The 27,689-nt window shown below is 64.5% G+C and overlaps 2 protein-coding genes across 6 annotated transcripts in view; one reads left to right on the top strand and one right to left on the bottom strand.

Moving 5' to 3' along the window:
• The window catches only part of RUSC2 (RUN and SH3 domain containing 2), a 74,295-nt gene extending 63,137 nt beyond the window's left edge, over positions 1-11,158 (top strand). For 3 of the 5 annotated variants that reach the window (XM_050943531.1, XM_050943529.1, XM_050943530.1), the window contains 10 exons: positions 18-797; positions 1,196-1,396; positions 2,623-2,766; positions 3,357-3,433; positions 5,133-5,307; positions 5,622-5,727; positions 7,454-7,500; positions 8,169-9,072; positions 9,459-9,632; positions 10,974-11,158. In XM_050943531.1, the coding sequence (XP_050799488.1) occupies positions 18-797; positions 1,196-1,396; positions 2,623-2,766; positions 3,357-3,433; positions 5,133-5,307; positions 5,622-5,727; positions 7,454-7,500; positions 8,169-9,072; positions 9,459-9,632; positions 10,974-11,154 (2,789 nt within the window). In that variant the 3' untranslated portion in view covers positions 11,155-11,158. The remainder of the gene's footprint in view (positions 1-17; positions 798-1,195; positions 1,397-2,622; positions 2,767-3,356; positions 3,434-5,132; positions 5,308-5,621; positions 5,728-7,453; positions 7,501-8,168; positions 9,073-9,458; positions 9,633-10,973) is intronic. The other 2 variants (XM_050943532.1, XM_050943534.1) reach the window with 2 other exon arrangements.
• Positions 11,159-12,842: 1,684 nt separating this feature from the next.
• Positions 12,843-22,023, bottom strand: FAM166B (family with sequence similarity 166 member B). Its single transcript, XM_050943684.1, has 6 exons — positions 21,942-22,023; positions 20,329-20,558; positions 19,190-19,344; positions 15,018-15,156; positions 14,445-14,642; positions 12,843-13,475 (listed from the first exon to the last, which is right to left on the bottom strand). Exons 1-6 carry the CDS (start codon positions 22,007-22,009, stop codon positions 13,387-13,389), a joined length of 879 nt encoding a protein of 292 aa, XP_050799641.1. The 5' UTR covers positions 22,010-22,023; the 3' UTR covers positions 12,843-13,386.
• Positions 22,024-27,689: the final 5,666 nt, after the last annotated feature.

Raw genomic sequence — 27,689 nt, 5'->3', positions numbered from 1 at the left:
CCCCGTCTCTCCCGCAGGCGGTGGCGCGGACAGCAAGGCCGTGGTGCGGTACAGCAAGGAGCAGCGCCCCACCACTCTGCCCATCCAGCCCTTCGTCTTCCAGCACCACTTCAGCAAGCAGCCCAAGGCCCGGGCCCTGCACAGCCACTTGGCTGCCAGCCTGTCGCAACTCTACAGTGCCTCCAGCAGCCGGCCCGCCAGCCAGCAGCCCTCCTCTGCTTCCCAGTCCTCCGCCTCCGCCACCTCGGCTGAGCAGCCCGGGGCCGCGGGGGGCCTGGCGCATGGCGCGCTCCTGGCTCAGCGCTCGGCGGACGGAGCCGCCTCCCTCGCCGACGGCTCCGCCAAGAAACCAGCCCCAGAGAGCACCCGGCCGTCCCCTCTGGGGAGCTACTCCCCGGTGCGCAGCACTGCCCCTTTCTTCCAGAGCCTGGACTCCTCCTGCTCGCCCACCCCGGAGAGAGCCGGCGAGAGCCACCCTCCCCGCAGCAGGTCCTGCCCGCTCTCTGCCAACCTGCTTCCCAGCAGGGCCTCCCCATCTGCAGGCGCCGCGCTGCCCGCCCAGGCTGAAGCCCTGCACCGCCAGGAGAGCCCCCGGCCGGTCCCCAGGAAGGAGGCACCGCTGGAGCAGAGGGCGCAGGTCTCCGAGTACCGACTCCATGGCGGCTCCCTCCCGCCTCTGGCATCCGAGGGAGCGAGTGCGAGCCGAGCGGGGGGCCCTGTGGAGCCCCAGTGGAGAGGAAGCAGTGAGGCTGGAAATTCGGGGTCGCTGAGCAGTGTGGGCACGCGGCCCCTCAATGGTACGTCCCTGCTGCTGGGCACTGACTGTGCGTCAGCCCCGGCCAGCACATCCCTCGGTGCCTTGCGCTGAGCGCCCAGGCCCTGCCAGAGCCGCCCCATTGCTACGCCCGGCCCTGAGCGACCCCCCGGCTCCCCTCCGGCTCTGAGCCCCCGGTGCCTGGGCTCCCTCGCCCCATCCGCTGTGGTCTGTGTGTGCCCTGAGCCGGGAGATTCTCAGCAACGGCCTGTCCTGTCCTTACTGCTCAGCTCTGGCTCCGGTTCCCTCCTCACACAAACCCACTAACGTCTCTGAAGCGCTGCTGGACTGTAACTAATGTGCTGTGTCTGTCTCTGTCCTTTTCCCTGTCTCTCTCTCCCCCTCCACCCCACACTGGTCCCCGGCCCCCTCCACCGCTAGCAAACCACCTCTCCCCTCAAGCACTGAAGTGGCGGGAGTACAGGCGGAGGAACCCCCTGGGCCTGGACCGCGGCTCGGGGCTGGCTGGCTTAGCAGGCAGCCTGGACAGGAGGCAGCAGGAGCCCCAGCTCGCCCGGAGGAACCCCATCTTTGAGTTCCCTGGTTCCCTCAACACCGCCCACGTTCACGGCAGGCTGAATGGTGCGCCCCTACCTCGCTGGGGGGGGCAACATGGGTGACGCTACCCCGGCTTCTGCCCCACAAGGCCAGGCCAGGTCAGATGGACCCTGGCCTCCGCGGGGCCTGCTGGCCCTGGCTGCGGTGCCCGTCCTGGGGGGGCGTGAGGAACACACCTGTGATCAATCGTGTGGGGAAGGGGAGGTGTGAGCTTATCCCCACAACAGGCCCAGCCGGCCACCCCACTCCGCACAGCAGGCAGGGAGCGGCTCTGAGCGCATGTCCCCCAGCTCTGGCCAGGCAGAGATGGTCCTAGGGCAGGTGCCTCAGTACCACATCAGAGCCGGCTAGGAGCCCCTGGGCCAAAAAGGAGCCTGTGGCAGCCGCCTCCATTTTCCCACAGCCCTTGGAGCCAACGGGCCCTGCGTCCCCCTGGCCGTCTGCTCAGATCCCCGCGGGGCTCTGCGGGGAGCTCCAGCTTCCCGGGGCACCGCTGGGAATGAGCAGCTGCTGCTTGGGCTGCCCTGCACTGCAGGGTGTGCATCAGTCCCCGCTGCTCCATGCCGACAGCCCCTCACAAACACCGTGCGAGGGGGAAGGGAGAGGCAGACTGGCCAAAGCAGAACAACTCCCCCACCCAGCATCCCCAGCGGCACCGTCTGGGCCAGGGGCAGAGCTTCCTTGGGGCCCCAGGCTCTAGGGACCTGCACCACCGCCAGGACAGGGCAGAGGAGAAGTACACGAATGAGCTCTGGCATCATTTTCCCCTTGGAGACTCGGGGGTGGGGAGGGGAGTGGCATGTGCCACTAGCCACTGTATGGAGCAGCGTACGGCCGGCGGGGGCGTTACTCTGTGTGTGGCTCTGCCAGGCGGTGAGCTCACGTCCTCCAGGCCAGGGGCTAGGATGCAGGGCAGCCCTGGAAGTCTGGCCTGGGGCCTGACACCCCCCAGCCTGTGAGCAGAGGGGCCAGGTTCAGCATCCCACGGGTCTGTGGCTGCTGCAGCCCGGGCCTGGCCGGTGGTTGTGTGCTGGGTGAGCCGAGGGGGTGACGGACACAGGACAGGAGGCCCATCAAGTCACTGTCCAACTAGGGGATAACGGGTGAGTGGCATGCCCCACTGCCCTGTGGTGTGCTCCTGCTGTCGCCAGGTACCTTTGGAGCCAGTCGGTGCATTCACAGCCAGGCTTGGGGCTGCCTTAGCATGCGGGCGTCTGTCTGATTGTGCTCCCTGTCTCCGGGCCCTGCAGGCCAGCCTGTGAAACAGCTCCAGCTGGGCTACCCCGACTTCTTCCCGGAGTACTTGTCGCTGGCGGACAAGCCGCCAGCCGAGTTCTGCCTCTCCCCGGATGGCAACACGGAGTCCATCTCCATCGACCTGCTGCAGAAGAAAGGTAGGGGCCCTGCCTCCCAGCCGGGGTCGGAAAGCGCAGCGCAGAGGGAGGCAGTGCGGCCTCACGGCACAGCCAACCCCGAGCAGAGTCAGTGCTTTGAAACTGCCTGCGGGCCCTGAGCCCCCGCGCCCCCTACCTCTGCCCCACAGGCCACGTCCTGTTCCCTGCTCGCCAGCGCTGACGGATCCCCAAACTGTGCCTTGTAGTAGCATCACAGCGTTCTCAATCCAGCCCTGCCCCAGGGACAGAGCCTGGCACGGCGTCCTCCCAGCCCCCAGCATGGCCCCCAGGGGCAGTCGCCCCTTCCTGGGCGCAGCCCTCGGCTCCAGCAGCAGCACCGCACGCCAGGAGCCAACAGCCAGCGCTGATGCCCTGCAACTGTGCCAGGTGAACCTGTGAAATACCCTGTGCCCTTTCGCCAGCCGGCTGCCATTGCAGAGCCAGCTGCAGGGCGCGGGGGTGAAGGGCGCTGACTCTGCTCTTAGCCAGGCATGGGGCATCCGCTGGAGTCCTGGGGAATGCGTCTGGGCGGGGAATGTGCAGGGGGCTCCCCCGCCAGGCCCCTCTCTGACGCCCTCTCTGTCCTCTAGGGCTGGTGAAGGCCATCAACATGGCCGTGGACCTGATCGTGGCCCACTTCGGAACGAGCCGGGACCCAGGAGTGAAGGTAAAGCAGCACCCGCTTCCCTGCCTTTCCTGGCCCTCCCCGCCTCCTTCCAGCGGGGCTGTCGGGCCAGGCCCTGGGGCTGGGCGGGAGGTGGGGGCGGGGCAGGCCTGTTCTGCACACACTCGGTGCCTTCCAGCCAGGGCGGTGCAAACCCAGCGGGGTCAGGGGCAAGGCCACAGTCAGCAGCAGAGCCAAGGCTGGGCGTGCAGAGTGATGCCCCCGGCAGCCTTGGCTGCCCTGTGGTGACACCAGCAGCGGGAGGAGAAGCAGCCAGCGTCTCTAGAAATTGTTTGGTTCTGACCTAGGTCCCCATATGCCCTTGGGGCCGGTGGTAATCAACACAGGCAGAGCAAGTGTCAATGTGGGGCAGAGTTAAGGCTGTTTGGGGCCCTAGCTGCATTGCCAGACCATTCCCGGCTGCGGCTGTCCTGGCTTTGTCGTGACCTCTGGGGAGCTAATGGCACCATCTGGCCCTGGCTCTGCCCTCATTCACGGCGACGGACAGAGCCGGCTCTGGGCTTGATCTGTATTTCGAGTGCTGGGTGCTGAGCATTCACCCATGGGAAAACTGCCTCTGCCCCCAGGAGTATTACTGAACCCAGCTCTCCAGGTGCACGCCCCTGCTCCGCCAGGACAGATGGGTGAAGCCGGTTTCTCTCCTCTCCCCTGAGGCCAGGGAAACGGGCAGCCCCCTGCCTGCCAGTCACAGCCGGCTCAGTGAGCTGGTCTGCAGTGATGGGTGTGCAGATGCCAACACGCAGCTCCTGGCCCCACTCCGGCAGTCGGGATCCTGCAGCCTCCAGCGGGTCTGGGGCTCTGCGTGCCCCGGGCGGGAGCCACTTTGGGTCGTTCCTTAGTCCTGCAGATGGGGTGGGCTGCTTGGCACTGCGCCCTTCAGCCCACCCCGGCGGCTGCCCGGCTGTCTCCTGCATGGCCCATGCTCGCGTCACGGAGAAGCTGGCAGGCTGAAGGAAGCCCAGGCGAGTCTGCAATGGGCTCCGTGCTGGGCAGGCTCCAGGCTGGCTTCGATGGCGTGCCAGGGTCTCACTGCCTCCTAGGGCCTGCACGGGTGGGAAGCATCCAAAGACAGAGCTGGATTTCAGCGCGAGGGCCACTCTCGGCGAGCCCAGGGCACTGGCACCCTTGCCAAGCCTGCCAGAGCACAGAGCATCTCTTCCCTGCTGCTGAGGTCATGCCAGCTCAACCCGCGGCCTCTGCTCTCCGGGGCCTCGTTCGCCAATGGCCAGGAGCCACTTCAATGTCGGGCAGGAACTCGAGGCTGAGACCCCGGCTCCGCCCCTCTAGTGAGCCCCACACAGAGCTGCTGTGGGGCACAGTGCCCAGGAACAGCAGGCCGAGGAGGAGGTGTTTGGGGCCACGGGATACATCTGTGGGGCCTACAGAGTAGCTGGAGGCCTGATGCCAGAGAGGGATAATAGAGACAGCACTGGCCTTTGCCTGAGGAGCAGCCCTTCCCTGGCCCGAGGGGCTGCGTGGGAGGCAGCCTGACCGGGCACGGCCCACTCGTTGTGAGGAGCTGCTGGGGCTCAGCGCTGCACATCTCAGAGCTGTTTGCATCGCATAGCTCCCTGCAGTGACCCAGGCAGGCCAGCCTGTCTGCACAGCCTCTATCGCTCACTCCTGGGACTCCCTGCAGCAGGAGTGACTAACCCTCTCTCTCCCACGTGCTTTCTGCCAGGCCAAGCTCGGGAACAGCTCGGTGAGCCCCAACGTGGGGCATCTCATCCTGAAATACCTGTGCCCGGCCATCCGGGACATCCTGAGCGACGGGCTCAAGGCCTACGTCCTGGACGTGATCATCGGCCAGCGGAAGAACACGCCCTGGAGCGTGGTGGAGGCGTCCACCCAGCTAGGTAGCGTTCGGCTCAGCCCCAGGCTGAGGTTTGCTCCGACGCGGCGGTTGCTTACTCCTGGGCCAAGAACCCCACTAGCTCTGCACCCCGCCAGGCAGGGCCTGGGCTGATGGCAGCCGCCCCCGGAGCAGGCTGCGGGGCTGGTCAGAGGGGGAATTTCACAGGGCCCAGACGCTTTGGGGCGCACCCTGCCCTTGTGTGAAGGGGAGTGAGCGAGGCCTGTTGGTCTGTGCGTGCCCCGGGGGTGCGAGGGGACCTGGTCTGCCCCTGCCCCTGCCCCGGGACTAATCTCTAGCCTGCCCCGTGTCTCACAGGCCCCTCCACCAGGGCTCTGCATGGCCTCCACAGCAGGATCAGCCAGTTCACCGAGCTGACCAGCCACAGCATGAGGTTCAACGCCTTCATCTTCGGCCTTCTCAAGTGAGTGAGCCCCAGTGCACCGCACCGCCGTGCTGCCACAGAGCCACCGTGGGCAGAGCAGAGGGCAGCGCCCCTCCCCGCCCGCCTGGTCGCTGCGCGCTGCCCCTGCTACCTGGCGCACTCGGGGAACCAGCCATGGAGAACATCTGCCCCACATGCCGGGGACTCGCGAAAGGGGAACCAGGCAATGGGAGGAGGAGGAGCAGTCAGAGCTCCCCGCTCCCACAGTGCTGGGCTAGGGGCAGGTTTAGCGGTGCAGACACAGGGCTGTGACCTGTCATTGGTAGCTCCCACTGTCCTTGTTCAGAGAGATGAAACTGCTAGAGCCAAACTGCCCCAGGAGGGGCTTTCAAATGGGCCAAATTTGCCTCTGGGTTATTACCCGGAGGTCAAATGGCTCTGGCAGAGTCACTCCGGATGCCCTGGTGTCACTGAGAGATGTTGGCTTGGAGCTCTGTCACGGAGTCCCCGGGCGATGCTCTGGAACTGCTCCCCACAAAGCCAGGCAGGACTTTGGGGAGCCTCCTCTCCCTCAGAGCAAGAAGCTCACAAGGCTTCACCTCCTGGGTCTCTCCTTGGAGAATTCAGCATCCTCTGCCCCTCCGTGCGCTTCCCACAGCGAGTCCACCCAGGCGGGGTCCTGGGGAAGCCACCGGGTCCTGCACCCCCACTTTGCAGTCAGACATGACTCTCAGCCAGGCAGTAAAACAGAGGTTTATTTAGACGACAGGAACACAGTCCTAGACAGGTCTTGCCAGTACAGACAACAGGACCCCCTTTAGTTAGGTCCATCTGGGGCCCCAGCGAGGCCACAGCCCTGTTGGGAAGCCCAAGCCGCGTCGGGGCTCCCCTCTCCATTTCCCAGCCAGCTTCAAACTGAAACTCCCCTCAGCCTTCCCCCGGCTCCTCTCCCAGCCTTTGTGTCCTTTGTCCAATGTCCCGGGCAGAGGTGTCACCTGGCCTCCAACCCCCCTTCAGGGTTCTCAGGTTACATGCTCAGGTATCCTCCCTTCCCCAGTGCAGCCCGTCCCAGCACAGCTCCCCTGCCACCTTCCCAGGTCAATACTCCCCACTCAGCATTCACAGAACACAGCACGAACATTCCCACTTCGGCACATGAATGCCCTGGTGTTACTGACAGGACGTTGGCCTGGAGCTCTCTTGCCATGGGGCGGGTTTCAGGGATGGGAACGCCCGGAGTTAGGGAATAAAACATGCTGGCATCATCTCCCAGCCCCTCTGCCAGGCTCAGGGGAAGCCATGGCCCAAACAGCTCAATCCAGCTGCCTGCTGTGTTCCTGCAGCTCCTCTAGGGTTGGCAGATCATGGGCAAACACGGCTCTCCATGCCAGGCACATTCTGGCACTGATGCTGCTCTGCACACAGAATGCCAGGACCCCTGGGACAAGACCCTCAGCAAAGCAGGCTGGGCCAGGAACACCTGCCGGGTTCGTGAGAGCCGTGGTTGTCACAGCAGCAGCTCACCTGCCCCAAACCAAAGCGACCTTGTTAATGCTGCCTCCCACCCCACCCCCGACACGTGTCTGCAGGCAGAGCTTGCTGCTGGGGCATTAGCCCCTGGGCCTGCATTGTGTTCTGCACCCCCGTACTGCTCCCCACCAGGCTCCCCTCCAGCTGTGCCGCTTCCTACAGAACATCTGGCAGTAACTGGGCCAAAAGGGCCTCACAGGTTCTCACCTTCACTGCTTGTGTTTCTTTCCTGCAGTGTCAGGTCTCTGGAGTTCTGGTTCAATCACCTGTATAACCACGAAGGTAAGTGCCTGGGAGGCCGGGCCAGAGCAAGGAGCCAGAGTGAGGGGGCAGGGCCAGAGCTAGGGGGCTACGTCCCCATGGCCAAGTGCCAAGCCTCTGTGCCCCTCGTGAGCTGGGAGGATGACAGCCCGGCAGCAGGGCGGGGCTGGATTCATTCGTGTTTGCAGAGCAGTGAGCTCCTAGCTGGGAGGGGCCTGGCATGGGCAGGGAGAGGCACATGCATGTGCTGGGTGAGGAGGGGTCTCGCCTCCCATCAGGAGCCCCCCGCTGGCCTCTCCAGCCCCCAGCTAACAGGTCATGGCGGCGCCTCTTTCCAGCGGGCGATTTTCATGCCAGACTCGTGGCCACGCCAGAGACGGGCCTGGTCCCAGTGTGATGGGGCCTCCCGGTGCTGACGCTCGCTGGCTGCGTCCTGGCTCCCGGGGGCTGGCGAGAGACGTCCAGGGGTGCTGATCTGTGCTCTCCATGGGGCAGAGCTGGAGACACAGCACGGCCAGTACCATGGTACTTGGCTGCTGGGTTGGGACCATCCCAGTGAGACGTGGGAGCCTGTCCCTGCGCCTGGCCCTCTGCCCAGGTGGCACCTCCAGGCTCTGCCCCTGGGCAGTGGGGTAACTGGGCGTCGGGGCAGGGCGCTGGGCTCTGATCGCTTTCCCTCTGCCCTGCAGACATCATCCTGGTGCACTACCAGCCGGTGGGCTTCCTGTGCCTGTCCCACAGCGTGTGCCAGCCCCTGTTCGAGGAGCTGCTGCTCCTGCTCCAGCCCCTGTCCCTGCTGCCCTTCAGCCTGGACCTGCTCTTCGAGCACCACCTGCTGCAGATGGGCAAGGAGCAGCAGCAGCAGAAGGAGCTGCTGCGGGTCAAGCAGGACCTGCTGCTCTCCGTTCACTCCACCCTGCAGCTGATGCGCACCCGGGGCAGCGCCGAGGAGCCGGACGGCTGGAGCACCGCCCCGGAGCAGGGCCCGGGTGGTGCCGGGGAAGAGGGGCTGTCTGCAGGCCGGGGCCAGGAGGGAGCGGCATGGGAACGGGTCAAGGGGGTGGGCGCAGACGGCGCCAGGGAGGAGGAGCAGAGGAAGGCGAAGGAGAGCGCCTGGGAGGGGAAAAGGGACAAGCAGGCCGGCTGGTGGTACCAGCTCATGCAGAGCTCCCAGGTTTACATCGAGGGCTCGGCTGAGGGCTCCAAGTTCATCCGCCTTGAGAAGAAGAAGCAGAAGGCGCCAGGAGCTGCGCCCCGGCCGGCCGAGGGCAGGAAGGCGCCCCCTCCCCGCGAGGGCGTGGTGGAGGGGGCGGAGGCCTGTCCCCTCGCTGAGGTGGCTGTGGAGGAGAAGCCCAAAGCTGCGGCAGACCCTGGGGAGAAGCCCAGCGAGCGGAGCTGGCCCTCCTGGATGGGGAGCCCCCCGGACTCGGTGCTAACAGAGCTGAAGCGCAGCAAGGAGAAGGACAATGGGGCTCCCCAGAGACAGGGGGTGGAGGAGAGCAGCCCGGGGCCCCCCGACAGCAGTCAGCCCATCAAGTGGGGACACCTGTTCGGGGCTAGGAAAGTGCAGAAGGAGGCCAGGCAGCCCAACAGGTAGGGACGTGAATCCTGGGGGTAGCGCTGGGCCCACTCACCTCCTGAGCCTCGAGCACAGACCAGGGGCCGCCCCACAGGACACAGTTCCCCCCGAGCCCTTCACCCCCCCGAGCAGCTGAGCCAGCACGGTCTGGAGCAGAATGGCTCGAGCGAGGGGGCTGGCCAAGCTGGGACGTACCCCAAGCATCTGGCTTCCCCAGAGGTGGCTGCATTTTGGGGGAGAAGCGATCCCTCTGTGGGAGCAGGGCCCACTGGGGTCTTTCAGGCTAGGAAGAGAACCTGTCCCCTTCCCGGTGGGGCCCGAGCTGCCTGGTGGGCACAGCTTCTCCTGGCCCTGGGGCCCTGGGACATGACCCCGTCTGACTCCGCTCCCTTCCTTTCAGGTTACCCTCCGGCTGGCTGACCCTGGACAGGTCCGTGTTCCAGCTCATGGCCCAGACTGTGGGGGCAGGAATGTGGAGAGAGGCGACCTCAGAGCCCGAGCGGCCACAGGCGGAGCAGCCCAGCGAGCCCCCTGAACAGCCACTGGCTGGGGGGCTGCCCCCCCAAACCCCCTGGTGAGCGGCACTGGCCTGTGGGGGGCAGAACCCTGGGGCGGGCGCAGAGCTCAGGCTGCCGAGGGATTGGTTGGGCCCCTTCCGTGCAATGGGGCTGTGCAGCACCTTCCTCCGGGGGGCACCCCTCCCTCCCCTCCTCCCCCAGCTCCGTCCAGCACCCACTGGGCAGGACCCTCTCCCTGCTAGCGCAGGTGGCTCAGTGCGGCACTGCCTGGGCAGAGCCGGGGCAGCCCCGCTGGCTGGGATCCCCCGTGCACTGCTCTGGTCTCCCCGCCTGGCGGCTCAGAGCCCGGCCCAGCGCCAGGCCCTATCTGGAGAGCCAGGGCCGCCCGCGGGCAGCCATCCCAGCCGGCTGAGACACATCCCTCCTGCTGCACGACCACGGAGCTGGCAGCTGTCCACACCCTGCGAGGTGAGCCGCAGGCCTCGCTGCCCCCTAAACTCACCCAGGGTGGTGGGCTGCACTCGGTACGCTCTGCACACCCCCGAACCCCGCCATGGTAGCCCCCTGCCCCGCGGCTGAGACACCCCTCCCCAGCCCCCAAACCCTGCCCCACGGCCGATACACCCGGCCCCAGCCCCGAACCCCGCCCCAGCGCCCTGCCCCACAGCCGAGAGATACATCCCGCCCCAGCCCCCTGCCCTACGGGTGAGAGAGACACCCTGCCCCAGCTCCGAACCCCACCCAGCGCCCTGCCCCACGGCCGAGAGATACATCCCGCCCCAGCCCCCTGCCTTACGGGTGAGAGAGACACCCTGCCCCAGCTCCGAACCCCACCCAGCGCCCTGCCCCATGGCTGAGAGATACATCCCGCCCCTGCCCCACGGCCGAGAGATACACCCTGTCCCAGCTCCGAACCCCACCCCAGTGCCCCCTGCCCCACAGCCGATACACCCTGCCCCAGCCCCTGAACTCTGACCCAGTGCCCCCTGCCCCACAGCTGACACACCCTGCCCCAGAACCCCACCTTGGTAGCCCATTGCCCCATTTCTGAGAGATACACCCCACCCCACCCCCAAACCCTGCCCCAGCACCTTGTCCCGCGGCCGAGAGATACACTTCGCTCCACCCCCCGAACTCCACCCCGGCCCTGTGGCCGAGAGACACACCCTGCCTCAGCCCCAGAACCCCACCATGGCAGCACCTTGCCCTGTGGCAGACACACACCCAGCCCCAAGCCCCTACTGCTCCGGGGCTGCCAGGCTGGGAATCATTGCAGTGGGGGTGACGGAGGGACAGTGATGGGGGGGATGGCAGGACAGGGGGGTTCTGGATGCAGGTGCCCTAAGGGGCAGCGGGCGCCTGTGCAGTGACCCACCTCCCCCCCGCTCTCTCCGCAGCGAGGTGAAAGCGCTTTGCCATCACATCGCCACCGAGGCTGGGCAGCTGAGCTTTCCCAAGGGGGCTGTCCTGCGCGTGCTGGCCAAGGTGGACAGCGACTGGTTGCGGTGCGGCCTGGGCTCGCAGAGCGGGCTGGTGCCCATCATGTACGTCACCCACCCAGCGGACGAGGACTATTGACGCGGCCAGGATGCTGCGCACAGGACCACAGGCTGCTCCGTGGGCCACCTGGCTTGGGGGACAGAGGCAGCTTCTCGCTAGTCCATACCGTGCCCGCCCTGCCCGACAACCTCGCCCAGCCCATGCACCTGCCACGGCTGCTGCACCGCAGGGGACCTCGCGCCAGGCACCGCTGTGCATGCTCCCACCCCAGGGCCTCCCGTCACCGCGCTCCATCTCCAGCACCGGATGCCAGGGCCTTGGACGTAGCAGGACTCCAGGCGGCGTCGCTCTGCAGCGGGGGCTGCCCAGCCCAGCACCTGCTGGTCTGGGGGCCCCCGGACTGGGCAGGGGCTGGACACATGAGACTACAGCCCCCAGCATGCACTGCTCCGGCTCGGTCAGAGCCAGCTGGCCCACCACACGCTGGCCGGGCCTCTGCTGCAGGCCGCCCCCTTGTGGCGTCAGGCTGCATTGCCCTGCTCTGGCCCCCTTTAGCGCAGTGGCGCTCGGCCTGGGCGGCTTGTGGCCCAATCAGCCCACGGCTGCGGCCCATGGGACAGGCTCAGGGCCATACAGGGGGGCTGTATGGTGTGGGGGCACCCACAGGACACACACGAGCTGCCCACGACGGACGCTTGGCTGTGAAGCCTGGCATGTGTGCAGCCCCGGGTGTGCACGGTGTGAATGCCAGTACCCAGCCAGCGGCCTGGCACTGCCACACCACGGGCCTCCTGCCGGCCGGGCATGGGATGAGCGTCTGCGCCGGCAGCCATTCAGTGTTAGGGGGATGAGACCGCAGGGGGCTCGTTCCAGCCCTGTGCAGCCGCAGCGCTGTGGGGTGTATGCGCCCCACGCCCCCCACAATCCGCTAGTCCAGCCATGGAGGCACTGCCTGGGGAGGTGCAGTGGCACAAGGCCATTCCCAGCGGGGGGGGAGGAGGTTTGAGGGACAGTGCTCCCAGCAGTGGGAGGGGGGCAGTGGGGGGCATTCCCAGCATGGCCAGAGCCTGGTTAAGGGCACCAGGCTCTGGGAGGGGCCAGGAAGGGGCAGGCTGTGGCTGAGTTCCCAGCTATGCCGGGGGGCGGGGGCAGGGGCAGCAGAGCCTGGTCCCCCAGCAGGAGGCGCCGCTGTCAGTTAACCCTTGTCTTGCCAGTCAGCGGCAGTATTAGTGCAAGGCCGTGCCAGTATTTGTTGCCAGGAGGGTGCAGGTGTTGGTGTGGCGTGGAGCCCGGGCTGGCTCCCCCGGGGCCAGGGTCCCGCCTGCTTGTACATCGCTTGCTGCCGCTGCACCCTGCCACGGGCGGGCCCCCCTTTATTTATTTCTCTATTTATGAGGCATATTAATAAAAAAGGTGCTGACCCAGCTCCCTGCAGCGCCCGCCTCCCACCATCGCCCCCTGCCCCAGAGCACCGCTCCGCCCAGCCTGGGGTGTGTGTGTGTGGGGGCAGAAATGACCCTTCCTGGCCCCTGCAGCCCAGAAGCAGCAGCTCCAGGGCCTAGCCTCCCCCCCCACCTCCCCAGTGTAGCTGCAACAGGGCTAGTGCCAGGGAACTGACCCAGCCGTGTCCCCCTCCCTGGGCAGGCACCGGCCCGGCCGTGTGCCCCCCAGCCCTTAGCCTCATGCTCGGGGGCGACAGGCACTGTTGGGCAGGCTGGGTTGTGCAGGCTCCTGCGTAGGCGGCTGAATGGCACAAGCCGGTGCAGGCCTGGCGCTGTGGCTCCATGGCAGCGCACAGCCGTTCTGCACACCAGCGGGCTGGCTTGGGGGCCCAGTAGGGCTCGGCCCTGCAGCACGGAGGGGCAGTGCTGCCCTTGGCTCAGGGGCAATGCCAGCCCTTGCACTATGCTGGCCCTGCCCACGCCTTGGCACCAGCCCATGTGCAGTGCAGCGCAGCATCACACCCCACGCCTGCTGGCGCTCCCTGGGGGGGAGGCTGCCCACCTTGGGTGGGGCAATTTTAGCCAGGGCTCGAGGGTGCCTCCTGAGGCTCCGGGGTGCCTGGGCCAGGGCTGTGGGGCCGGCGCATTAGCACACGCCATGGGGGGTGGGGGGCCTGCACTGATTTAACTCCCCTTCACCCGACATGGCCCCCCCCACCCCGCCAACGGTTTGCAGCACGGCCGGGCGACGCTCCCCTCGTTCTCAGGGGAGGGCAGCAGAGTTTGTTGGTCCTTCTCTTTATTGCTTGTGCCCACGGCAGGGCAGGCTCCAAACAGCTCCGAGAAGAAACTGGTCCAAGCCCGGGTGCTAGTCGGCCAGCTGCTTCTCCAGGGTGCTCAGCCCCAGGGCGTTGTGGGTGAGCTGCCCGTAAGTGTGGCCAAACTGGAACTTGTAGCCTGTGGGCAATGAGAAGGTGCCCGTGAGAGGACGCGGCGTTGGGGAGCCCACCTGGGGCGGCTGCTGCCTCGTCCCTGGGGCTGCAGCTACGGAAGGACCAATGTGGGCTGGAGAGCACGAAACACCTACCCAGCAGGGGAGCCAGCGCCCATGGGCAGGGCTGGGCACCCTGTCACTTGGGGCCTTTCATTCTAGTCTGCATAAAGCCCCAGCCCCAGCCTGGCACTGCACCTCCCCCCCCAGGGGCTGTATGAGCCACTGCCTGCAACCCCTGCGCCCTTGGCTTTAGCAGCGCCGGGGCAGCCCTGGGGGAGGGGTGCAGGAACAGCCGGCTGGGAGGCTGCCCCCTTCGTTTAACTGCTCGCTCGTTCCAGGCAAGCACTAAGCTCCAGGTCAGGGAGTGCCAGGCTCAGCCCTGCAGAGGCAGCGCTACCCAGCAAATGTCAACATCTGGACATTGTCAGGTCCCCAAAGCCCCTTAACTCTGACCAGTATCCCGGCCCGCTGTCCCCACCTGCTGGTGTCTAGGGGTTGCTGCATCGTAGCTGAAGGCTATGACCAAGTGCCACATTACTCAGGGGAGAGGTGTCACGGGGGGCTGTGAGCCGGTGTTTGGTGGGGCGCGGCTGCTGCTGTGACTGTCAGTGGAGTGGGGACTGGATCTGAGGCGGCCTTCCACCGGCGGTGGTACTTCGGGCCCCTGCTGCATGTGCCAGCCTGCCGGCACCCCCAAGGCTGGGCTTGTCTGGCAGTTCAGGGAAATGGGGCAGGGCTGTGGGCCAGGCTGGAGCCGTGGAGAGTTTGGGGGTCCAAATTAAGGGGGTTTATGGGGTCTGCTGTGAGTCCTCCCTGGTCTTTCCTGCCATGAGCCAGCTGGAGGCAAGTGTCCATGTTTCTGCAAGGAATGCGCACGGTGCTGGCTGCTCAGTCCCTTCCCAGCCGGCCGCCCCCAGGGCCGCGCCGCTCACCTGGCACGTAGCCTGCGTAGTGGGGCAGCAGCCCCATGTCTGTGGGGTACGACTTCAGCGGTGGAAGGACCGGGCTGCCTTTCCCACCCTCAGGCCTGCGCCCTCTGGCCTGGCCAAACTCCACCAGGGCGCGGTGGGTGGTCAGCGGGTAGCCTGCCCCGATCAGGAAGCGGGCACGGGGCACAAAGCCGGTGAAACCTGCCCAGATCACAGGAGGCTAAACTCAGCCCTGATGCTGGAAACAAACCCAGCCCCACCACAGCAGACTGGCTCTTCCAGCCCCAGCAGCCAGCAAAGCGGCTGGGGGACAGACCCACGGGTCGTGCCAGGGTCCCTCCAGGGGCAGCACGTTCCCACCAACCCAGCACCCCCAATTCGGGGCACCATGTCACCGCCCCCCAGAGTGCTCTGCTCAGCCCGTGTGTGACAGGCGCTGCAGAGGCAGGCCCTTGGCCAGGAGATGGTTGGTCCTTGCAGGGCTCTGGATTAAAGGATGAAGAGTGGGGCTCCTCAGGGCTCGAGGACCCCTGCACCCCCTCCCTGAATCCCACCCTGCATGCCTGGCCGGCTCACCCGAGATGAAGCACTTGTGGGGGTTGTTGTCCTCCATGGAGTAGGGGGAGCCCTGCGGTTGGAAGGCGAAGGGAGAGACGTACGAGGCAGCCACTGCCGAGCCTGCTGGGACTGGAGTCCTGCACTTGGTGGTAAGGAGCTGGGGGTGCAGAATGGGGGTGATCAGCCAGGGGCTCCCCATGGGGGGACGGGTCAGGGAGCGCTGCCCAAGCTGAGTAGGCTGGGCACATGCCACATGGCAATGCTGTGAGAGGAACCAGCCACCCCAGGCTGGAGCAGACACCGGTGTAAGAACAGGAGCCGCTACGTGAGCCGAACGCATCGGGGCAGAGCTCACCAGGGCCACCCAGACATCCAAGGAAACCCCAGACGCTGCAGGGAGTAGCGTGGGGGGCTCAGAAGGGGGCGCTCTCCCCTGGCAGTCAGGGCTGGTCCTATTGCCCTGTTCGGGGCTGTGCGTGGGGTTGATGCAGGGAGGTGTGAGAGGCTGGTGCAGGGGGGCTGTGGGGTGGGTCTGTCCAGGGCTGTCTGTGGGGTAGGAGCAGAGGGTCTGTGGGGTTCATGCGGAGGGGTGTGTGGCACCATGGGGTGGGCCTATCCGGGGCTGTGCGTGGGGTTGTTGTGTGTGGGGGGAAGGGGGTCTGTGAGGTCCATGAGAATATATTATTGCCCTTATATAAATCCATGGTACGCCCACATCTCGAATACTGTGTACAGATGTGGTCTCCTCACCTCAAAAAAGATATTCTAGCACTAGAAAAGGTTCAGAAAAGGGCAACTAAAATGATTAGGGGTTTGGAGAGGGTCCCATACAAGGAAAGATTAAAGAGGCTAGGACTCTTCAGCTTGGAAAAGAGGAGACTAAGGGGGGATATGATAGAGGTCTATAAAATCATGAGTGATGTGGAGAAAGTGAATAAGGAAAAGTTATTTACTTATTCCCATAATACAAGAACTAGGGGTCACCAAATGGAATTAATGGGCAGCAGGTTTAAAACGAATAAAAGGAAGTTGTTCTTCACGCAGTGCACAGTTAACTTGTGGAACTCCTTGCCTGAGGAGGTTGTGAAGGCCAGGACTATAACAGCGTTTAAAAGGGAACTGGATAAATTCATGGTGGCTAAGTCCATTAATGGCTATTAGCCAGGATGGGTAAGGAATGGTGTCCCTAGTCTCTGTTTGTCAGAGGGTGGAGACAGATGGCAGGAGAGAGATCACTTGATCATTGCCTGTTAGGTTCACTCCCTCTGGGGCACCTGGCATTGGCCACTGTCGGTAGACAGATACTGGGCTGGATGGACCTTTGGTCTGACCCAGTACGACTGTTCTTATGTTCTTATGTTCATGCAGAGGGGTCTGTGGGGCTGTGGGGTGGGCCTGTCCAGGGCTGTCCGTGGGGTAGGAGCAGGGGGTCCGTGTGGTCCATGCAGAGGGGTGCGTGGCGCCGTGGGGTGGGCCTGTCCGAGGCTGTCCGTGGGGTCCGTGCAGAGGGGTGCGTGGTGCCGTGGGGTGGTCCTGTCCGGGGCTGTCCGTGGGGTAGGAGCAGGGGGTCCGTGGGGTCCATGCAGAGGGGTGCATGGTGCCGTGGGGTGGGCCTGTCCGTGGCTGTCCGTGGGGTAGGAGCAGGGAGTCCGTGGGGTCCATGCAGAGGGGTGCGTGGTGCCGTGGGGTGGGGCTGTCCGTGGGGTAGGAGCAGGGGGTCCGTGGGGTCCATGCAGAGGGGTGCGTGGTGCCGTGGGGTGGGCCTGTCCGTGGCTGTCCGTGGGGTAGGAGCAGGGGGTCTGTGGGGTCCATGCAGAGGGGTGCGTGGTGCCGTGGGGTGGGGCTGTCCGTGGGGTAGGAGCAGGGGGTCTGTGGGGTCTATGCAGAGGGGTGTGTGGCGCCGTGGGGTAGGAGCAGGGGGTCCGTGGGGTCCATGCAGAGGGGTGCGTGGTGCCGTGGGGTGGGCCTGTCCGGGGCTGTCCGTGGGGTAGGAGCAGGGGGTCCGTGGGGTCCATGCAGAGGGGTGCGTGGTGCCGTGGGGTGGGCCTGTCCGGGGCTGTCCATGGGGTAGGAGCAGGGGGTCCGTGGGGTCCATGCAGAGGGGTGCGTGGCGCCGTGGGGATGGGCCTGTCCGGGGCTGTCCGTGGGGTAGGAGCAGGGGGTCTGTGGGGTCCATGCAGAGGGGTGCGTGGTGCCGTGGGGTGGGCCTGTCCGGGGCTGTCCATGGGGTAGGAGCAGGGGGTCCGTGGGGTCCGTGCAGAGGGGTGCGTGGTGCCGTGGGATGGGCCTGTCCGTGGGGTAGGAGCAGGGGGTCCGTGGGGTCCATGCAGAGGGGTGCGTGGTGCCGTGGGGTGGGCCTGTCCGGGGCTGTCCGTGGGGTAGGAGCAGGGGGTCCGTGGGGTCCGTGCAGAGGGGTGCGTGGTGCCGTGGGGTGGGCCTGTCCGGGGCTGTCCGCGGGGTAGGAGCAGGGGGTCCGTGGGGTCCATGCAGAGGGGTGCGTGGTGCCGTGGGGTGGGCCTGTCCGGGGCTGTCCGTGGGTAGGAGCAGGGGGTCCATGGGCTGGGCCTGTGCATGCAGAGACTCGCTCCCAGCAGAGCAGCCCAGCGTGTCTGTGGGTGAGGAAGGGGGAAGGGGGCAGAGCCGATCAGTAACGGACCTGGAGGGATTCGCCCCTCAGAGCGCTGAGCGCCACTAGCCTGTGCGGCGCCTCGAGGCAGCCGGCTGGCGCTGCAGGATTGATGCCGGCCCAGCTGCCTGCGCAGTCCCACTCCCCAGCGGCCAGGCTGCTCCCAGCTCAGTGCCCCCCACACCTGCATTCTCAGACTCTGGGGACATGGGAGCAGGCAGAGCGGGCACATGCATCCCCTAGCGTGCTGCTGGCATGGTGCTGACATGCTGTGTGTGGGCAGTGCCTGGCCTGGCAGCTGACGTGCTGTGTGCACCCTGGGGGGCAGGGGGCAGTTCCCAGCCTGGCAGCTGACGTGCAGTGTGTGCCCTGGGGCAGGGGGTAGTTCCCGACCTGGCAGGTGACGTGCTGTGGCCCCTGGGGCAGGGGGTAGTTCCCGACCTGGCAGGTGACGTGCTGTGTGCGCCCTGGGGGCAGAAGGCAGAGGGTAGTTCCCGACCTGGCAGGCGACGTGCTGTGGCCCCTGGGGGAAGGGGACAGTTCCTGGCCTGGCAGGTGACGTGCTATGGCCCCTGGGGGCAGGGAGTGGTTCCTGGCCCGGCTGCTGACATGCTATGTGTGCCCAGAGGGCAGGGGGAGTTCCTGGCCTGGCTGCTGATGTGCTGTGGCCCCTGGGGGCAGGGGGTGGTTCCCAGCCTGGCAGGTGACATGCTGTGTGTGCCCAGGGGGCAGAGGGCACTGGTTGGTGATGTACTGTGGCCCCTGGGGGCAGTTCCCGGCCTGGCTGCTGACATGCTGTGTGTGCCCAGGGGGAGCTCCTGGCCTGGCAGCTGAAATGCTGTGGCCCCTGGGGCCAGGGGGCAGTTCCCGGCCTGGCTGCTGACATGCTGTGTGTGCCCAGGGGACAGGGTGAGTTCCTAGCCTGGCAGCTGACGTGCTGTGTGTGCCCTGGGGGCAGAGGGTAGTTCCCGACCTGGCAGGTGACGTGCTATGTGTGCCCAGGGGGCAGAGGGCAGTTCCCAGCCTGGCTGCTGACATGCTGTGGCCCCTGCGGGCAGAGGGCAGTTCCCAGCCTGGCAGGTGACGTGCTGTGGCCCCTGGGGGCAGGGGGCAATTCCCCGCCTGGCAGGTGACGTGCTGTGGCCCCTGGGGGTAGGGGGTGGTTCCCGGCCTGGGAGGTGACGTGCTATGTGTGCCCAGGGGGCAGAGGGCAGTTCCCAGCCTGGCTGCTGACGTGCTGTGGCCCCTGGGGGCAGGGGGCAATTCCCCGCCTGGCAGGTGACATGCTGTGGCCCCTGAGGGCAGGGGGTGGTTCCCGGCCTGGCAGGTGACGTGCTGTGGCCCCTGGGGGCAGGGGGTGGTTCCCGGCCTGGCAGGTGACGTGCTGTGTGTGCCCTAGGGACAGAGGACAGTTCCCGGCCTGGCTGCTGACATGCTGTGTGTGCCCTGGGGGCAAGGGGCGGTTCCCGGCCTGGCAGGTGATGTGCTGTGGCCCCCAGGAGCAGGGGCCGGGGCAGGCTCCAGGGGGGAAGCAGCGAGATGCCCGGTTGCTCTGTTGACTTACGTTGCCCTTGGTGCCCTGGGGCAGCCGCCCTGCGTTCTGCAGCTCCTGCTCCCTGCCTGCAGCTCTCAGCTGCTGCCTGGCAAAGTCACTCCTGGCCTCCTTGCAGATCTCGGAGTAGGTCTTGGCGAAGAGGTTCTGGGCCCTGGGAATGAATCCTGGGAGCGGGGCAGCCCCAGTGCCCGGAGGAGCAAGTGAGAGAGGCAGGTTAGTAGCCCTCGAGCCCTGCTGCATGGGCTGGGGGAGGGGGCATAGGGAGTGGGTGGGGGGAGGCCTGAGGGCCACCAAGGGAGTGATGCCAGCTGGAGGGGTGGTCCCCAGGCCCAGCCTCGCAGAGCCCAGGGGCGTCATGCTGGGCACTGAGAGGAACCCGAGGGAAAGGCACAAAGACCGAGCTGGAATCTACAAAGCGGGTGCTCCGAAGGGGGGATCCCCCGGGGTACCAGAGATTTTCAGGGTGTCGGTGCCTACGATGCAATTCTCTTAATGCAATCCAGGCCTTGGGGGGGGGGAGGAATGGCAGGCCCCCACCTTCTTTTCACAATAACCAGGGGAAAGGCTGATGGTGCCTGGCTAACGCTGCCAGATGGGCACTGCCAGGGCGTGGCTCTGGAGTGGTGGCATCGGTCTGGCACAGGGCATTTTCTTTGCCCCATTAGTGGCACCACACTGGCAGCGTAGCATGTGGGGGCCTCCCTGCAGCGGCCGGGCCTCTCTTTGCTGAACGGCGCCTCCTGCTGGCAGAGCCCAGCCCGGGGCACAGGGAGAGACGCACCAGAGGGGGCTGCGTGCAGCTCCCCCATGCCAACAGTGGGCCCCTAGCCAAGGGCTCTCAGACCCCCTCAGGCTAGCTGGCTGGCCCGGGTTGATCCTGCACGATCCCTCCCATGGCCCTGGCCAGGCAGGGTGCAGGTGTGAGCAGAGGCCCTTGGACAGAGCCGGCTGGGTCATGCTCCACATTAGCTCCCCAAGAGAAGGCCTGACTGCCATTGGGGGGATCCCTGGTGCGCAGTGGAGTGGGGCGGAGTCGTGGCATGGATGGATTCCCTGGGAGAGGCAGGAGGAGTGGCCAGCAGAGCTCCCTGCCCCCCACCCCCTGTACAGAGCTCCCTGCCCCCCACCCCAGCTGCCGCGTCTCCCACCTGTGTAGCCCGGGATCACGCAGCATCCCAGTGGGCGAGCTCCTGCCCCCCAGCAGACCGGCCTCGTCCCCAGCAGCTCCTCTGCCGGCTCCACAGGCGGGGCACCAGCGCGGGGCCAAGGGGCAGGCTGCAGCACCGGCTGGCTGGAGCCGGCGACCTCGGGGCTGCTCTGGAGCTGCCCGCAGCTCTGCCCCAGGCTGCACTGGTACCGAGGGCAGGAACCGGCGTAGCTGCAAACAGCGCAGGGGCAGCAGGGCTCAGGCAGGGCCAGCGCCCAGCGGGCAGGGCCCAGAGCGAACCTCCGACCCCAGCATCCCAGAGCCGCTGAACAAATTCCCAGGTAGCCGGGCCCAGTGCCCCGCTGCAGAGAGCGACTCGCCCTGGCGCTGCTGCCCTGGCACTAGGGGGAGCACGGGGAGCAGCACCAGGAGCCGTGCCAAGCACCACCCGCCCTCAGATGGCTCCCCCCAGCGTCCCTCCCCGGGGGGCTTGGGGCAGCTACAGCCGTGCAGGAGGCAGTCGCGACAGGCCAGGGCTGAGCGCCCGGGGTGGGACCCATGTGAGACAGAGCAAAGGGGAGCTGGACGTAGGTGCTGGGCACAGCTGGGGGGGGGGGCTGTCCCCTGCCTTTCCCATGGGGCTGGGCTCCCCCTCCTGCCCCCTTCCCACCCACTCAGCTCCCCCTCCCCCTCCCATCCCCTTCCCACCCACTCTGCTCCCCTGCCCCTCCCCCCTCACTCTGCTCCCCCTGCCCCTCCCCCCTCCCGTCCCCTTCCCACCCCACTCTACTCCCCTGCCCCCCCCCTTCCCACCCACTCTGCTCCCCCTGCCCCGCCCCCTTCCCACCCACTCTGCTCCCCTGCCCCTCCCCTTCCTGCTGCGGGCTTCCCGCTCCCTCTCCGCTCAGCTGGGCTCCGCGTCCTGTTGCCATGGCAACCCCCGCACACAGCGCCGGGGGGGCTGGGCCGGGCCGGCACCAATCGCAGGACGGGCCGGGTCCCGCCCCCCTGCAGCACCCCCCGGACCTCCCCCCAGCCAGTGACCCCCCCCGAGTCCCGCCCCCCTGCAGCACCCCCCGGACCTCCCCCCAGCCAGTGACCCCCCCCGAGTCCCGCCCCCCTGCAGCACCCCCCGGACCTCCCCCCAGCCAGTGACCCCCCCCCGAGTCCCGCCACCCTGCAGCCCCCCCAGTGACCCTCCCCAGCCAGTGACCCCCCAGGGTCCCGCCCCCCTGCAAACCCCTCGGAACTCCCCCCAAGCAGTGACCCCCCCGGGTCCCGCCTCCTTTCAGCCCTCACAGTAACCCCCCCCAGCCAGTGACCCCCCCCGAGTCCCGCCCCCCTGCAGCCCTCCCAGTGACCCCCCCCCCAGCCAGTGATCCTCTGGGTCCCGCCCCCCAGCCACCCCCTGGGGACCCCCCCCCAGCCAGAGACACTCCCCCAGCCAGTGACCCCCCAGGGTCCCGCCCCCCTGCAGCCCCCCAGTGACCCCCCGGGTCCTTCCCCCCTGCAGCCCCCAAGTGATCCCGCCAGTCAGTGACCCCCCCGGGTCCCGCCCCCCCATATACTGACCCCCCCCAGGGCGCAGCGCGGGCACGGCAGATCCCCCCCTACCCGGGGCCGTGGTGCGGGTCCGGGCTCGCCAGGCTCCGGCCGAGCTTAGGGGCGAAGGCGGCGGCCATGGCCCGCGGGAGCCGCGCTGGGAGCTGCGGGCGGAGCCGGGCGGAGCAGCCGGTGCTGGGGACAGCGCCCGCCCCGCGGTGGGCCGGGCCGAGCCGAGCCGGGCCGGGCCGTGCTGGGCCAGCCCCGCTGGGGACGGGCACGCCGGGCAGGGTGCGGCCAGGCTGGCCGGAGCTGGGGGCGGCAGGTGGCAGAGCGACCCGCCGCTGCCCACGGTCCCTGCCTGGCACGGGCCGCGCCCCCCGCCCCGCCGGCTCGGCCCGGCACAGCTCCGGGACTGTGGGCCCCTTGCCGTGGGGGGCTGGACAGAAGCAGCGGCCCCAGGCTGCCAGGAAACAGCCACCTGCCCTGGGGGCTTGAGCCAGAGGAGGGTCTGGGCTCGGAGCCCAGTGGCCATGCCCGGGCTGCCCATTGAGCGCCCTCAGCATGGGCCCCCCCATCCCTGGGGAAGGCCGAGCAGGTGGCTCCATGCATAGGACATGGAGCCCCACGGCTGGACCCGCAGCCCCAGCTCGCTGCCCCCCAAGGCATGAGGCGGGGAGAGAAGCCAGCGCTCTTCTTGCCCGGCTGCAAGGTGGCAGCTTGGCAGCGAGACCCGTGGCTAGGAAAGGGCTGAGGGAGGAAAGCCCTGGGGTGCTGCACAGCCAGTGGGGGGGCTCACACTGGTGCAAAGGGGCAGGTCACCCCCCAACGGGCAGACCCCCTGCAGTTACTAATTGCAAACTTCTGTTGTTCCATGAATGTTAATGAGCTGTGCCCAGCTCAGTGTGAGCCCTGCAGCTCCAGGGCTCAGGCACGGGGGCACCCACTTTATCTGACAGCGTCTGAGATTCTGGTTCCGGTTTAGTGCTATTATATTAGCACCCAGAGGCCACAATCCGGAGTGGAGCCCCCTCATGCCGGGTGCTGCACAGACCCATAGTGAGAGAGAGAGACAGGCCCTGCCCCAGTTGAGCCTAGAGCCCCCTCGTGCCGGGCGCTGCACAGACACATGGGGAGAGAGAGACAGGCCCTGCCCCAGCTGAGACCAGCACCCCCTCGTGCTGGGTGCTGCACAGACACATAGGGAGAGAGAGAGACAGGCCCTGCCCCAGCTGAGACCAGAGCCCCCTCTTGCCGGGCGCTGCGCAGACACATAGGGAGAGAGAGAGAGACAGGCCCTGCCTCAGTCGAGCCCAGAGCCCCCTCTTGCTGGGCGCTGCGCAGACACATGGGGAGAGAGAGAGACAGGCCCTGCCTGAGCTGAGACCATGAGTTTTAGGGTGTGTCTAGATGGGAAAGGGGAATTGATCCAAGAGCTGTGTTAGGTGAAAACAGATCCTGAGAACAATATGTGAGAAACCTACCCACAAAGGAGGAGGGATAGTGTGACGAAGTGGGAGGGTTTCTTGGTTTTTCTGTGTTTTCCAGGGGGTTGCATGCACAGGGAGTGGGACTCAATGTCCTGGGTGTTACTGGTTTAACGAGGTGATAGGAGAGGGAGTTTGTTGTTACAGAGGATCCAGAGAGGGAACTTGGGACCCCAGCCAATGGCCTGGAGGATGAAGACCCCAGCAACTGGTGACCTGGTACCCTGGAGACGCAGCTCAGGAGTCACAGCCGGTTCTGGCTAGTAGGAGGACAATGGGCTGCAGGGAGAGGACCCCAGTGACCTGACCAGAGGGGCCAGAGGAGAGGAGACCCAGGCCTTCCTGTTTATGACCCTGTTTTCCTGGAGAGAAGACAATGGACAGAGGGGGCTTGGAGCCGGGGTATCGGAGGCCCAGCGGGGAAGCAGGGGGGGATCTGGGCTGGAGAGGGGGAGCAGGCAGAGCCCACCTGGATGCAGGGGGACTGGGATGTGCTGGGCTGAGAGAGTCCAGGCCTGAGGCCCTGAGAGTTTCCTGTGCTGTGTTCAACTCTCAATAAACCCTCCTGTTTTATGCTGGCTGAGAGTCGCTCCAGGCTAGAGAACAGGGGGCATCAACCCCTTCGAGGGGGAGGCCCTGGGGGTCCAGAGTGCGTGGACTCCCGGAGGGGGCCCATGGCACAGACAGACGTGCTAAGGCTCAGAGAGGTGCGGCTCCAGGAGGTGGAGGGGCCTGACCCCAAAAGAGAGTGGACCCTCGAGAAGGGCTGTCTTGCTGAAGGGGGCACCCCCCCACAGACCACATGGGGCCATGAGTGGGCTGAGTCTGTGACAGATAGCTTGGTGGTTTGAGCATTGGCCTGCTAAACCCAAGGTTGTGAGTTCAATCCTTGAGGGGGCCATTTAGAGACCTGGGGTAAAAATCTGTCTGGGGATTGGTCTTGCTTTGAGCAGGGGGTGGGACTAGATACCTCCTGCTGTCCCTTCCAACCCTGATGTTCTATGAAAGGCCCTGAAGTGCATGGACAGAGAGACGGGGTCTGAACGTCTGGTGACAGGATACTGCTCAGAGGCACCTCCTGGGGAAGTGAGGGTCCCTAGGCAAACAAACCCAACTTGAGGATAAACATGCTGAAGCGAGGTCTGGCCACAGGAACAGCAAATCAAGCGCTTCCAGCTGAAGAGAAGCAATGAACAGAACAGCAGAAGTGGAGCTGGACATGCAGCCATGGAGAGGCAAAGCTCGTTCTTCTCTGAGGTGACACAATAGCCTGGTAAGTGACCTCCTTTGTTCTTCTTAACAATGCATTTGGTACTAGGTGCACAGAGTAGCACGTACAAGCTCCCAAAGGCTAGTGAGGTGGTAACCTATCGTTTGTTGTAAGTCTTTGGTAACGTTCTGCATTATTCATGCTCCTGGTACAATTTTGGGATTTTCCCTTATAGAGTTCTAAACATTTGAAATGCTCTCTCTTCTCTTGGTTTGCCTCGGCCTCCCCTCACAGTTAGCCTCGCCTTGCCGGGTCACCACAGTAGCGTAACGCACTTTGGAAGTTAAACTGCCTGCGGGCACTTTTAGTGCACGGTATGAATGTCCACATGGAGAATTAGTGCAGAGCCAGTAGTGCACTTTCAGTTCTCCCGTTGGCTCAGTGCACACTAGCTTCCCTGTGGAGACAAGCCCCTGGATTCACCTCTTCCACTGACTGGAGGTAACGAGTCCGTGTACTTCATGCCCTATTTGCAGAGCAAGCCCACATGCTCCAGCCCAGTGGTTCTCACAAGAAAATCTTTGGTGGCCTCAGAGTGCGGCCACCAACTCTCATTGGCGGCTGCTTGGACAATTTTTCCTAAAATACTCAATTAACTTTAGGAAAAACAAATGAATAGGCACATAGCCAAGTCCAGATCATTGTATTTCTCTATGTAGGGTTTTCAAAGACTCAATAATAGAAATAACATACAGTTGTCTCTGTTCGTTACTGGACTACACAGAATAGAAACAGGTAAGCTGCTTTGCATGTTCTTGTCGCTTTTTGTTGTTTCTTTTGGTTGCTTTTTTTTTTTTTTTAAGACTTGCTAGCTTGTAAGTCTGTTTCTGTGAAAAGCTTTATTGTATGTTTGTTAATATCACTTTTTACAGCAGCAGACTGTTAGCTAGTTGGGAGGCTGTGAAAAGTGATATTAACAAGCATACAAATATCGCTTTTAACAACAGACTCACTCAGCCCTGGCAAGCTGGGGGACAAATTAAGCCCTGAATGGGGAGGTGGGTAGGGAGGCAACTTGGGGCCAGGGATTGGGGGGTATGGGGTGAGTCCAGGGACAGCTGCACAGCCGGGGACCAGGGCTGGAGGACACGGTGGGGGCTAGGGGTATCCTGTGCGGGGGGTGAGCTTCGGGCCAGCAGTCACTGCCGCATGGCTGGAGGCCAAGGCTGGATTGCATGGCCCCATGGGTGGAGTTTGAAATCCTGCCGCTGGGGGCTAGAGCCCAGGGCCAGAGGAGGTGTTGGGACAGGGGGTGAGCCTTGGGGCCAAGGTCAGGGCTCAAAACCCATGGGCAGGGGATGGAGTCTGCTGCCACACAGCTGCCAGCTGCCACCTGCTGCCTCAGGTCTGAAGCCCAAGCCCCACCACCTACCTGCCTGCTCTTCCAACGTTTGTGGCTCCAGAGGGGAATGGGGAACAGGGCCCAACCCCTGCTATCAGCCCTGAGGGAGGGACCACTGCTTTCCCCTCCCTCCATCACCACCCAGGAGGCTGTGACTGCACGAAAAGTGCAGTGGCTGCAGTTGAGAAACGCTGCTCTAGCCTCGCAGTGAGGCAAACAATAGCTCCTGTCTCTGTTTACAGGTGAGTTACCTGCCAGCAAACAGATATAAGCAGGGTCTGAATGAATTCTTCCCTGACAGCTAGCTGGGAGGGGGAGACACTTCCAGAGCAAACTGATTTACATGAACACCTACTCTGCTTAGATATCCAGCAGATAGAACAGGGCTGCTCAGAATCAACTTTGGCTGGTGTTGGGTTACAAGTCACTTTGGTGCTGAGTTCAGGGATGGTGGGGTGCTGTTGCCAATGTTGTTGGCATTGTTGTATGGGTGCAGGGGGCAGGGCTGTGCTTGACTTGTCCCAAATGAGGGGATAACCCTCAACTGAAAGGACCTTGTTAAGCCAGGAGCTTGAATGCCAGAGCCCTGTGAAAGTAAGAAAGCTGGGGAGAGATGTTGTAGTCAGCAGATGTAGACTGTCTCTCAAGGGTCCTCCCTAGTGTGGTTTAACTTGTTCCTTCCGGTGTTCAAAGAAAGATTTAAACAGGTTTCATTAAGAGTCTCTTTGTTATGTTAAATGCCCCACCAGAGCTGAAATCAGATGTGGTAGGACCAGGGCTGGATTACCCAATTGGCAGACTAAGCATGTGTTTAGGGCACCAGCGAAGCAGGGAGCACCAAAAAAAGAGAGAGGTTTTTTAATGAAAAAATTTGATATTTGATATTCATGCTTCATCGAGACAGCTTCGATGAACTGATCCAGAATTTTGCAATCAAAAAAATCTAGAAAGAAGCTATTTTAATTTCAGCAAACATGTAAGTTTTGTGTCATTTCAAAAAATGAAATTTTATTTTACGGTATAGTCTTGTTTTTATTTTGAATTACATATGAGGGGGGCACGATAATCTTTTCAGACTTTAGGGCCTCCAAAGGTCTTAATCCAGCCCTGGGTAGGACTGGGTTCCTGCCCAGCCTGCAAAGAGACGGCTGTGCAGTGACCGTAGCAGAAAGGCAGGCGGCAGCAGAAGGTAACTGACAGTCAGCTGGTGACGGAGCGGCGGGTGCAGTGGAGAGGTGCTACAAGAGGCCAGTAGGATGGCTGGTGGAGAGGGGTGGCAAGCGAGTGCCCGAGCAGTGGAGCGAGTAAGGTGCCGCCTTACCCCACTCAGGGGGAGGTGAACTCTGCAGCTGCACCTCTGAACTCTGGGTCTGCACTGACCAGTGACAGTGACAGCGAGTGGGGTGCAGAGAAGGGCCGGGCCAGGCACATTAAAGGGACTTTTGGGTTGCTGGAGTTAAGACCCCAAGGGGAAAAGGGCACTGCCTGACCTACGTGGGGTGGGTCTTTTGCTCGTGGTTTAGGTTTATGAACCCTGTGTGTGGCGGTTTCCCAAATTAACGCCATTAATTCCTTCCTTTTGTGTCTTTTCTACACTCGGACTCTGTGCTTGCAAGATGGAAGTTTTGCCTCTCAGAGGCGCCTGGGGGTGTGTGTGTGTAATTTTCCCATGTCTCTGGGTGGGGGCTCAAGCCAGTTCTGAGTTGTACGATGAAAAGGAA

Source organism: Gopherus flavomarginatus, chromosome 3 (genome assembly GCF_025201925.1).
Source record: "Gopherus flavomarginatus isolate rGopFla2 chromosome 3, rGopFla2.mat.asm, whole genome shotgun sequence".
Taxonomy (NCBI): Eukaryota; Metazoa; Chordata; order Testudines; family Testudinidae; genus Gopherus; species Gopherus flavomarginatus.
This window is presented reverse-complemented; position numbering and strand designations above follow the sequence as displayed.

What these genes read in the sequence shown, in the direction of transcription:
- FAM166B (XM_050943684.1), bottom strand. Translation starts at nt 22,009, where the DNA reads ATGGCCGCCGCCTTCGCCCCTAAGCTCGGCCGGAGCCTGGCGAGCCCG. An exon ending in GACCCGCACCACGGCCCCGG is followed by an intron (nt 20,559 to 21,941) that starts GTAGGGGGGGAT and finishes CGCTGTTTGCAG; the next exon opens with CTACGCCGGTTCCTGCCCTC. An exon ending in CCACAAGTGCTTCATCTCGG is followed by an intron (nt 14,643 to 15,017) that starts GTGAGCCGGCCA and finishes TGATCTGGGCAG; the next exon opens with GTTTCACCGGCTTTGTGCCC.